Raw genomic sequence first — 12941 nt, 5'->3', positions numbered from 1 at the left:
TCCGTGGATTTGCCTGCTCTGGACATTTCATATACATGTAAAATCATACAACATGTGGCGTTTTGTGTCTGGCTTTTTTCACTTCACATAACGTTTTCAAGGTTCATCTATGTTGTAGTATGTGTCGGTGCTGTACTCTTTTTATTGTCGAATAATATTCCATTGTATGGATATACCACATTTTGCTTATTTCAGATCATATATATATATATATTTTTTTTTTTTTTTTTTTTTGCGGTACATGGGCCTCTCACTGCCGTGGCCTCTCCTGTTGCGGAGCACAGGCTCCGGACACACAGGCTCAGCGGTCATGGCTCACGGGCCCAGCCGCTCCGCGGCACGTGGGATCCTCCCAGACCGGGGCACGAACCCATGTCCCCTGCATCGGCAGGCGGACTCTCAACCACTGCACCACCAGGGAAGCCCATTCAGATCATGTTTTTATAGAGAGATTTGTCATTGTGAGTCAGATTTCTTACTTCTGGCCAAATATCATGAATGGCAGAGAATCTTCATTATTATCTACAAGATCCTGGTAATTTTGGAATATTTAAATTTATAATCTAAGCCTGAATGTTTTGTAATGCAACACCTCCACCCCTTCTGCTTTTCCCATTTTGGCTCAATTTACTTCTTATTAATGGTATTTTCAAAGGACGAGTCAAAGACAGAATGGGAGACTATAGTAGTTTTGCTGCAATTGAGAAGTAGAAGACTAGTGGCTGTTGACTTAATAGGCATTTGCGTCTTCCCTGAATTATGAAATAGAGCTTAAGCTATCTGATTTTGATATCTTTTAGGACCTTCCAGACTTTGGTCAGGATTAGAACGTTTCTTTAGAGATGTATTATGGAAGAGTAGCTTGTACTTTTCTCTATTTGCATGGGAAACTAAGGCTTTGTAGTACTTTCAAACTCTGTTTAAATACAAGAGCTCCAGCTGTGCCTTCCATGTTTAACATACTGAGTAAAATTCAGAGATTATGAGCTTTTTTATAAGTCATTTTACATATAAAAAATGAGACTGTATAAAAAGTTGACAATTAATATTTACAAATATTAAGGCAGAACCTCATATTTCCTAATGTCAAATAGGGAAAGCAGTTTTAATTATTCACTTAGAAATGAACTGATATTGTTCCCCTTTCTGTTGCTCTGCACATTCACTAGTTCCCAGCATTATGACTTGATTCACCAGGGTTTAAATTTGCTGACTATGTGTATGGTGTTGACAGAATTACAGTATCTTCATTATTGGGAAACAAACGACTGTGTATAAGTTATATGACTTGAAAATCAAATGGTTTGTGTTTGAATTTGATTGATTGATTGATTGATTGATTGCCTGCGTTGGGTCTTTGATTGCCTGCGTTGGGTCTTTGTTTGCTGCGCGCGGGCTTTCTCTAGTTGTGGCGAGCGGGGGCTACTCTTCATTGTGGTGTGCAAGCTTCTCATTGCAGTGGCTTCTCTTGTTGCAGAGCACGGGCTCTAGGCGTGCGGGCTTCAGTAGTTGTGTACGTGGGCTCAGTAGTTGTGGCTTGTGGGCTCTAGAGCACAGGCTCAGGAGTTGTGGTGCACAGGCTTAGTTGCTCCACGGCATGTGAGATCTTCCCGGACCAGGGCTCGAACACGTGTCCCCTGCATTGGCAGGCGGATTCTTAACCACTGTACCACCAGGAAAGTCCTGGTTTGTGTTAGAATTTGCACTTGTTTCATTCTGAGGTGAAATCTATTCCTCATCCCTGCTATGACACTCAATTCTGATTTACTTGTACATAGATGTCAAGAGGTTCCTTCTTGATCTAAATAAGGAATGTTGTTCAGACTTCTTACAACTTAGTCTTTTGCTTCTTTCTTTTTTTTTACGTTTTATTTTCCTTTTTCCTTCAGGTTATTAATTAAGTGCTGAAAGGTTTTTAAGGGTATAATGTAACTATAATGAATTTGTCACCAGGTGTCCACCTCTTTACTGTAGCTTTGTCCCTTTCCAGTTAGAACAAATGTATTGAACTACTTTTAATGCTGCCTGAAGAAAATAGGAAATTTAAACCCTTCAGTACTGGCTCTGGGAAGATATGATCCCATCTTAGACACTTATCACTTACAGCATGCCAAGTTCTGTAGGCATATTTTGGCAACTTTCCCTCTGCTTTCTGTGATCATAGCTCTTACCCTGAAAACTCATTTCAGGGCTTAGGGAGAACTGATTCTGAGGAGGAAAACAGGCAACAGTACTGAACTCTAATGTAAACACTGCAAACTGCATTTGCTCTGTTGTGCATTAGGCTGTTCTGACACAGTTCATTGCCTGAATTAAAAGCATTTAAAATTCTGTGCCTCTAAGAGATAATAGAACATTTGATCAAAGAAAATAATGCTTTTTCAGGAAAAATGTTCCCAAAACACAGACAGATAACATGTTCTCCCACCTTTGACCTCTGGATTATTTGTTCTCCCTTTCTCCAGATAGGCCATGTAATGTTGAAACTATAGTTCCTCTAAAAACATTTCCACTTAAAATTATAACCTGGCTGGATGAGACCAGAATACTCTTAGGGGACTGGTACTGTGAATTTCAGGAGTTGTTTTGGTTAGAGCTTTCAAAGGAAATCAGACTTCACATTATTCCCAATTCTACTGTAATCAGAATTTAGTTTCCTTAGAGAGTGACTTGGTCTAATCCACACATCAACTGGGAGGTCCTGGAGCTCAAGGAATGATTGACTCACATCTCTGCTAATTCCGTGGCATGAAGAAATCCAGAGGAGGGTATATTTCTGCAGATTGCCAGAGCCTTAGCATTCTTGTGGCCCTCTCCACTTCCTGGGTTTATAACTCTATATGTTACATGGCTGCGATACACTTGATTCACTTGGATTTGAAATGCAACCAACACTATCTTGAATTCCATAGTGCCTTCGTTCACGAGAACAGTAAGCATTATTAGAGTTTTTGTAGAGGAGATAGAGGGGAACTCACATCAAAGCAATTCAGACAACTTTAGCTGCACTGTAGACATCACTATTCATAAAAATACTTGTTGACCCATCCCTGTGGAGTTTCACTGACCTCTCGGCTTGTGCTGACCTCCTGTTTTCTTGCTTACAACTCAGTCCCCTTCCTTTCTTCTTTGTCTTTCCCTCTTTTCCAGAAGCAAAATAGTTCCTGGCTCTTACTTCTGTAGAGCAGCTCCCCATCAACCCCTATGCCCTATGGCCAACACCCAAGATTAAGAGTGGGATGGGAAGGTAGGGAGAAAGGAAGAGTCAGACATTTCATTCTGTTCTTAGGAATAGAATATGAATATTCTTATGAATGAGAGACGTTCATTCTATTCTTAGCATTGCCACTTTCTAGCCATATACCTTTGGATAAATTATTTATCTCTAAGCACCAATTTCTTCATCTTTAAAATGGGAATAACTAGATAATTATGCAAAGCGTCTCTTGGTGAGAGTAGTGAGTCTTAATCCAGTAGATGGACCCAGGGGTCTGCTTATTGTCTTTCTTTGGGAGGTGATGGCTGTCACTACTGTTGGCACCACTATTCCTACTAACAACAATTCCAAGTGTAGTGTTTTTGAACATCCATATCTCAGTAATTACTCCTCTCTAGGCTTCTCTTTTGTTCTAGAAAGCTAACACTGTGTGCCCATTCAGAATTCCTTACCAGGTAAAGGTTAATGTACTAGCCCAGGGGAATCCAAATGCCATCTTTTGACGCTTAGAGCATCAAATTAAATTTAATCACTACCTGAACACTGGTGTATTTGCTAACTGTAAGATGGTGCATAGGCAGCAATCTTTATTGAGATCCGTAACTACAACTGGCAGATGGAAATGATTAATCCAGTATTCAGATCATATGGGAATTGGGTTCTTGCTATGCCTACCTTTTAAATTAGCTTCTACTGGTCACCCCAGTTCTGTTCTTTATTACACAGTTCTGTTTACCATAGTACTGACAAGCAGGCCATCCTGACATCCTATTATTATAGACGTAATACATGCCAAAGGACTGGCTCACTAAACAGGTAGCAAAAACAATTTCAAGCCCATTGTAAAAAGTAGACATTGAGAGGAAATAAATTGACACGGTACATATTATATGGAACTTCTGTTAGTGTTCGAAACAATAATAAAGTGTTTGGAATCGATCTGTTTATTAAGTGTGACAAAGGAATATGAAAAAATAAAAGCAAACTTTTTTTTTTCACATTGGTCAGTTTGCCAATATTGAGCTCCTTCAATTTGTCTAGAAGTTCAGTTTCTAATACACTTCATTGCCTGAATGAAAATCATTTAAAATTCTGTGCCTGTAAAAGATAGTAGAATATTTGGTCAAAATTTTATCTTTGTTATCTACCCCTGAGAAGGTAAACATGCTCCAAAGTTTTCTTCACGTTTCACGTATTTGTATTTGCATAACTGTAAAAGATAATAAATAAAAACATTCTGTTTTCTTTGTTTGCCTAGTGTGATTCCCCTAAATGGCATAGGTGGTGCTCTGCCCTGGCCTATACACACAACAGAGGATGATAATCAGGGCAGTTATTCTCACAAAGCCTGGGCGTGGCCTCGAATTCTGTCCGACACACGTTCCAGGCAGCCCCTACCATTTGTTTTGGAAGCACGAGCTGGAATCTGTTTGCTTTCCTTAACTGTGTTTTAAAGTTCAAGTAGAACTGGATAGTGAAGTTAATGTTCTCTTTACTAGATGCATCCCCCCATCACTTTATGGCCAGGAAAGTGCAACCATATGACTCTGTAACAATTACTTGAGTCACATTTCATGAATAACTGTTATTGGTGCTTCCTTTTATTCATCTTTCAGAAAACTTGTTGCCTGCTTACTCGATGTCTAGCCCTGTGCTAGGCCCAAGGATGCAGAAATGAGTGTGACTTAGTTTCTGCCCTTGAAGAATGCCCTGAGGATTTCACAATGTAAGGTGGGGAGTCAACGGCAAACATCTGACCAGATCGTTGCCGTGCCGTGTGAAGGTAGAAACAGGAGTGTGGTCTGTGGGAGCGGCGCTGGACCCAAGTCTGCCTGCAGGACAGGGAAGATTTCCCTGGAGGCTGCATTTTGAGCTGGGCACACATGTCAGTCCTGCGGCTGGCGGGAGGGTGCTGCAGGCTACCGTCCTGAAGGGCCGTGGTGTGTTACTGACACACACAGTCCCGTTTTCAGACGGCAGATGCTTAATGCTCCAGGACGATGGGAAAGTGCTTGTCGGTGTTCCCAGACTTGCCATTAGAAGCACCTGTACCTCAGAACATACCCACACCTGGGGTCTCCCCTTTCTCAGCCTCCCTTCCCCATAGTGACTGAGCAGTGGGCTACTCTGGGAAGGCAGGGCTAGGGTCCCTGGAATCCCCTTGCAACTCTCCCAGGACTCCTTTAGAGGGTCATGACCTGTAGTTTCAGAAATACTCTTCTGTTTATATGAGCTCTTGTCCCTCAACCCCCAACCCAAATTTAGTTCCGAGTATTTTTCCAGGACATTCAAAATACAGAGCAGAGAGGGCAGACTTATTTCTGCATTATATTTCAGTCTTTCATTTTAGGGCTTTTCCCCCCTATTTTATGGTTTTATTAGATTATTTTCAGAGGTTCCCAGGGAATCCTGAATCCTGTCCTTGTTGAGGGGAGGAGGAATTAGTTTTGGAATTGACCGGCTTTGTTGCTCTCATCATGTTAAGTGTTTCAAGAAAAAACCATTGGGCAGGAACTTGATATCATTTGTCATAGCAGTGAAGTCTTTGACCTTAATGCTGCTGAGACCAGGGTGAATGGTCAGCTGACTTCCCGGGTAGCGTAGAGACACTTAGGGGGGCTGAGATTCCTTGAATTTGATGCTAACTGATGTTCTAGAAATTCAGAGAAATGTAAAAATAAAATCATAAGGAAATTTTTTTAAGTTCCGAATCCACCCCTCTAAGAATATTTTAAGGGAATCTTTTTATACCAATTCCCAGATGGCAAAAGACAAGCAGTGGTAAATAAAATGTCAGCTGTAGGGGTTCCTCAGACTGGAATATACTTTAAAACACTGCAAAGCAACGGACTACTGTTCCCCACTCCCAGCAATTGGTTGTGTATTTCAGATGCATCTGGGCCAGATTTGAGTTCCTAAAAGTCCTTTTGCCTCCATGTAAGTGAAATTTGGGTTCTGCTGTGGTTACCCTAGTGTCCTGAAGTAGGTTCATGTCTCACTGTTCGGCTGTGTAAATTACGAGTGCTATGGGACCCAGATTTAGGATGTTTTCAGTTGCTGCGAACCCTGTTGCTAAATGGATGTCTGCTTACCTCTGAAGAGGGCGTAGATATGACTATACACACACCAGGGTGGGAGTTTATGGGTCTTGTTTATAGACACAGTGCTGGAGTGCTTCTCTTATCTGTCTTCATGTAAACTGATTATTGGATCATCCATCTCAGAGCAATATTTGGTCTGGTTTTAGAGAACAGGAGTCCCTCTGGTAGTGTTTTGGATGACTTCACTGTTTCATGGGTCCATAGGGGCTCTTACAAGAATCAGAAATGTTGAGCTGGAACTTCACTGACACGTTAGCAAAATTAGACAACTGTTAGACTCTCGTATCAGTTGTTCCACTCGCTTTTCTTTTGCTTGTTTTAACAAACCCCAGGAGTAGGGGATCTGACTAATAAGAAAATTTTGAAGTCACTGTGGTAGAAATATCTTGCATCTCTACCACGAATCCTGGGAAGTTCAAAACAATTTTCATATGGCATCTTTCCATCAAGAGAGTAGGGTGGTTTTTTTTCTTTTCTGTAAGAAAGTACATAATTCATTTAGATAAAGTGATTTACCAAGTTTGCTACAATGTATAGTTTTTGCTTATCAAAGATAATCTTTGGAGAGCTGAGAGTCTTCACCCAGACAAGGGTCCAGAGAAAACTCTCCCTGTTGTTTTCTGGCGATAATGTGGACAGGGACATGCTTCCTAAATGGGAGATAGGAAGGTTGTCTTTCCACTCAGAGGCTTTATGCACCTGAGAGTTGGCCTTGACTTTCGTTACAACTGTGTTCAGATTCCCCAGAAGAGTACTCAAAAAAGATTTACTTTGGATTTCTTTGTAAAATAGGAGAACTACATTAATTGCATCTAGTAGTTTATTGAAGTGCACAGATAGCCTCAGAAGACCTAATATAAATAGATGTCATGGAACAGATTAGACCAATTAGCTTTTCTTTATTTGGGGGAGGGGTCAGCAGTGCATGAGGAACAGTGTCTACATCTGGGATGTGACAGATCACATTTACTTGTATTTTCTCACGACATTAGGAAGACTGAACATTCAGCACTGTTTGAGACAAACGTGATTAAAGCTGGAATTCTTGGACAGGACTTTATGGACCACTATATGGTCAAAGTATGGTTTCAAAAAGTCACTGGAACCCCAGAAACTGCATGTGAAAATTTTTTAGTTCTGAGTTGTCATCTATTATGTTCTTTCCCTGAGGGGATGATATCTTAAGACTAGAGTTGTAATTTCTAGTTTAATTACAGGGAGTAGTTTTGTTCCTGATTCTGTCATTAGAATTTTCCTACTCATCTATAATGGATTCTTTAACCTGGGTTAATGGTTACTTAACCTGGGGTTTATGGGCCCTGCAATGGATGTATTTCCCTGACGTGGTCAGAAAGTTTTATGTGCATATGGGGTTTTTTGGTGTGTTTGGGGTGTGGCGTTCATAACTTGCCTTAAGTTCTCAAGTGCTCTATGACTCCCAAAGGTTAAGAAAGAAGCCATCAGCTATGTGGGTTCAGTTTTGTCCATGGACTAAGTGATGACCCTTATTTTTATGTGTAAATTTGACATAGGGTTGAGAGTCAACTCTTTAAACTATTGTTTGGATTTCCAAGTTGGAAATTACTGAATACTATTTATATCACTTCTCCATGGGCTATTTCCTTGCTACAGTCTGTCTCACCTCTGGTCTTCAGACCATGATGACTGGACAGTTTACCCAGGGGAAAAAAACTTTAACAGAATGCTCTTACCTTTGTAACTATAGTCTATCCTGATCTGTAATTGGTTCTAAAGAGGATTTTCTTTATTTTTTACTTCTTTTTTTTCTTCTTCTTCTCTTCTTCCCCGCCCCCTCCCTTCTTCTTTTTTTCAGCCTGAGAGAAATTAGGCACCTTAGCCAGGAATTCTTTAAGCGCTGTTACGGGTACGTTCTCCCCACTTTTCCGAGAGCTTTTCTACCTTCGTTCTTTTGTTGGTTGTTTTTGGTTGTCCTCTAGTTTCCCTTCAGTAAGATTTATTCAAGTGGAGGAAGGTTGCTGAGGGATTAGGTGAGCAGGTGCTTGGAGGACTCTCTGTTCCTGCCAAATGATCTTTTTAAAAAAGTATTGAGTATTTTTCTTTTAATTTCCCAATCGTCGTGTCAATTCTTCTTTGCCAAATGGTTTTTGGGGCTTTGCCTGGGCCCCATGTGCCAGAGTCGGGGATTCATCTTGGCCAGACACTGCCACATATTGAAGAGGGAACCGATTCCAGGAAAGCTCAGAGAGCCATGGCTCCTAGAAATCTTTCCTTGATGGTATGAGCCAGGCCTCAACACTTTTGACCATCTGGAAAATTTTGGACTTGAGCACCAATATGTGTCTCATACATATTTTTCTTTTCATTTCCTAAGGTTTTTTTAAAAAAATTCTTGTTCATTTGAGATATATATTTATTACTATTTTATCTGTGAGCTCCAAGAAGAATCGTATGCCTGAGGACTGCAAAGAAAATCATCCAAAAAAGAGTTGATGTGCCCTCTGTGGGTATACATTGCTCTTCTTGTGCTCAATAAACAGTTTTGGAATGAATAAATCTGGAAACTTTTCACATACTATAAGTGACAGAGTGTTTCTTTGCAATTTTCAAGTACTCTTGTACCAGTAATGATTTCATCTCTCCTTTCTTCACTCTCCGTAGTGTGTGCTTTCTGTAGTGTGCCTCTCTCTGTCTAGTTCATGCTGCAGTATGAATCTCTGCCCCTGCTCTGTTTCTACAGCCTCTCCTGTTTATAGTGGCGATCAGTCTGATTATTTCTAGACGTGGACAGCATCTCCAAAATGCTGTGAGGTAGATTCTGTACAATAAAAGAACATGTTAATTTGCTGTAGCTGACATCAAATTGACATCATTGTTCATTAGTACTCTGCTTTTAGTGCTGTGCTTATGCCAGTATTAAAATGATCCTATGCTTATGCCAATATTAAAATGACTCCTAGCTCACGACAGTTGGAGTCTCGCTCATGTGTTTTTTCACTTTTTGGTAGATTAGCTAACTAAATTCCTTTGAGCCTATTAATCAGATTTTAAAAAAGCTTTTTAGGTAACATAAATTTATGAATTTGTTGTGATAAATCCATCATTAAAAAATTATCTACTCTATATCAAGCAGAGTATTAAACGTAAGACATATCTTTGCCTACTGAGTATTTGCAGTGTATTTTGAAAATTAAGACACATACACTCAGTAGCAAATGAATGAGATGCTATTATGTACCACAGTGCTAATTATTCATAGAATAAAGTACTTTTGTGGCCTTGAAAAGTAGAGACAAACATCCAGTTGGCATTTACTGAGTGCCTATCGTGCGCTAAGGCATGGATATAGAAAGTTAAGTTTAGTGCCTTATCATCAGTGACTTGAGAGTACACTGTAGTAAGTGACACTGGTGTCATAAGCAGTCTCTACAATGAAAGGCAGAGATACATTGAGATCAGAGTGAACCAGCAGCCACTGGGAAGATATCAAGTAAAGTATTCCAGCTTTGAGTGCTCTACCCCTGATGATTGTATAGATTCAGATCATAGATCTAGACCATTTAATCCTCATAAGGATCATGGCTGAGATGTACGATTATTCCCAGTGTATCACTCAGTCTGTGTCTTTTTAGCTAAAGTCCTTTTTTGTTCTTTCCCTCTCTTTTCACTCTATGGTGCTCTTCGGTGAGTTCAGTTTGTTTAAATACGTGATTCTAGGGTCTTGCCTCAGCCCTCTGTACAGAAAGCCAGTGTGAGACATACTTATATGAAAGCATCTGTTCAGTATTTCTTTATTCATCCTATCGCTTTTCTGTGTTTGTGTTGACTGATCTTGGGTGATGTCTCTGGAAGGGTGTTGCTGAACCCACTGTTTCCAGATATCCTCACAGGTGCTTTTGGATGATGCTAATGATGACAGTGTAACCTACAGTAGTCCTTGATCTGCTATCAAAACTGGCCACAGTTTTCCTATGCAGACTCCTGGTTTTCTTCCCTGTTTTTTTCTTTTTTTGGATTGGGACTGTGTACAATCAGTTTTTATTCTGTGTGTTCTCTATGCTTCATTTCTTTGGAAAATCCCTTCGAGCTAATAGCTGGGATGATGAAAGCACTGGCAGCTCCCCTTGGCAGCCCCTTTCCCTTAGCTTTCGGCACTTTTCTTTGGCAGAACTCACTTAACTTTATAGAGGGAGGTTGGAGTTTACCTGGAAGAGAACAAAGTCATTTCTTTGGTGATCCAGAGGGATGACATGCCCCCAGGTGATTGATTCTGTACTCCAATTTTGAACTTGGTCATTTGACTTGAAGGATAAGGTAGTCCTGAGGGAAGGTAACCTTTATTTTGCCTTTGCCAACTTTGAAAAAAAGAAGTGTTCTGTTTATTTGTATTCTGCCATTACTAGGAGCTGATTCATGTTTTGGTTGGAATTAATGTGGGTTGAACCACACGATATAGCTATGTTTTGTAGTTAAAAAATGATCAAATATTGGCAGTATCATCTAGTTCAACCTAATATATCGAATCCACAGAATCTGAACTAGCTTATAGCTTGTTTCTGTTAATGGTGAGCTGTGAAAAAGAATTCCAGATTCTGTGCTAAGTGATTTTAATGGAAAGCCAGTGCTAAGACTTCTCTTTGTTTCTTCCTAGGTCACTCTGCACCTGAATCCCATCTCCTCAGTCTACATTCACCACAAGCCTGTCGTGTTCCTGCTCAACTCCCCACAGCCCCTGGTTTGGCATCTGAAGACAGAGAGACTTGCAATTGGCATCTCCAGACTTTTCTTGGTAAGTGTTTGAAACCCTCCCAAAGTGATCCTTAGCATAAGGATATAATGACCCTAAAATGTTGCAAGGCTTTTTAAAAGGCTTATTTCATCGAAATAATACCAGAGTCCACAGTGTATTAAATTTGGATTTTGCTGTTAGTGATATTTGGATGGCATCGATAAGCATTCACAGAAAACAGATACCATTCACATGCCCTCTTCTGTGGATGGAGAGTCCGGTCTCTCTTGCACGATAGAGCAGGATCTGCAGTCCTTCTTTGTGTGGACTGAGCTTTGGTCTCAGCTCTGAGACCGCCTCCCCATGCTCCCCATAGTACCAGGAGCAATGTAAATATCGTAAGTAGCCATTAGGTGTGTGGTCTGTGACCGCAAAATAAATATGCACAAACCCATTTTATTTGTGTATAACACAGGCCTAATTTCTGATATGAGGATCTGTTTGTTGAGAAAGTAACACAGTGAGCTCCAAAATGAAAACATTTGTATTTTATAAAAAAGCTGGAACCCAGCTCTTGTGGAAGGATCCAAATATTACCTACTATTTGTAAATCATGTCCTTTTGAGTTTGCCAGAACATTCAAGTTTGCTAGTTGTGGAGGAATTGATGGGTTGTTTGGATAGAATATTTGGGGTATGATATCATGTCTGATGATGAGCAACACTGCACTTCACAGTGATAACTCACATTGTCTATTGCTAGAGCTATGTGCTGATGTCCTAAACTACAGAGCCTTGGACTCTTAAACCTCTCTTGCCTACAGCGATCAAAACAAGAAGAGGCCTCAGTTAATAGTCTTCGTCTTGCACAATGAATACATTTTGCCTAATTAATGATTCTTAATTCAGTTCTGTAGTTTCTTGTCACTTGTATTTGAAGAGTACTTTTAACTCAAAGGTCCCCATTGAATAAGGTAAGAATCCATAGTCAATACAGTTTAAAAGTAGATAAATAAATGAGTAGAAAGGAGAGAAGGGAAAGCTCCTCTTTATAGAAGATTACCAATCAACTGATATAGAAGGAATGATGGAGTTAGAAAATCATCAGTTGGTAACCATCACAGTAAAAGTTGATTAGGCAAGAGTCATCAACAGATACTAGATCTAGTGGTAGTGGAGGGAGTTTGAGGAACAGTATATTTACATGGTCTTAAATTAGTTATTATTCTAGCCCAAAATGCATATAATCTGAGTCTAATCATAAGGAAACACTGGAGAAAACTAAATTGGGTGACATTCAATAAAATAACTTGGCCTGTACTCTGCAAAAATGTTAGTCATGAAAGACAAAGAAAGACTGGGGAGCCATTCCAGATTGAAGGAGGCTAAAAAGACACATGTGATCCCTGGGTAGGGAGTGGCACCCTTGCTATAAAGGACATCAGAGGGACAATAGGAGAAATTGGAATTGAGCCTATAGATTAAAGTATTGTATCAATGTTATATTTCATAGATTTAATAATTGTACTTTTCTTATATAAGAGAATATCCTTCTTAGGAAACATAATACACTTAAGCATTAAGGGTTAAAGGGCCAAATAATTCAGAAAAAAAATTAATGTGTAGATAGAATAATAAAGCAAATATGGCAAGGTGTTGAAAACTGGAGAATCTAGTTAAAGAGTGTCCATGAGTCTTTGTACTATATTTGCAACTTTGTAAATGTGAATTATTTTCAAAATAAAACTTTTTTAAACTCAAAAGTACATTTACAAGATAAGAGTCACTAATAACTTAAATTATAGCCTTTTCTGAGAATTGAAACTCTCATTACTTCTAAATTTAAAAGTCCAAAAGTCAGAATTAATTGTTATTACTATTATCAGTACATTTATTTAGCACTTAGTACATTCCAG

General features: G+C 39.6%; 1 protein-coding gene across 12 annotated transcripts in view; it reads left to right on the top strand.

The window, feature by feature from the left end:
• The window catches only part of TGFBR3 (transforming growth factor beta receptor 3), a 205396-nt gene that overhangs the window by 118768 nt on the left and 73687 nt on the right, over window positions 1-12941 (top strand). For 11 of the 12 annotated variants that reach the window (XM_067726881.1, XM_067726887.1, XM_067726882.1 and 8 more), the window contains one exon: window positions 10949-11086. In XM_067726881.1, coding sequence (XP_067582982.1) covers window positions 10949-11086 — 138 coding nt within the window. Of the gene's footprint in view, window positions 1-10452; window positions 10558-10948; window positions 11087-12941 lie in introns of those variants that run through there. The other variant, XM_067726891.1, reaches the window with a different exon arrangement.

Source organism: Pseudorca crassidens, chromosome 2 (genome assembly GCF_039906515.1).
Source record: "Pseudorca crassidens isolate mPseCra1 chromosome 2, mPseCra1.hap1, whole genome shotgun sequence".
Taxonomy (NCBI): domain Eukaryota; kingdom Metazoa; phylum Chordata; class Mammalia; order Artiodactyla; family Delphinidae; genus Pseudorca; species Pseudorca crassidens.
Note: the sequence above shows the minus strand (reverse complement) of the source record. Positions and strands in the feature narration are given on the sequence as shown.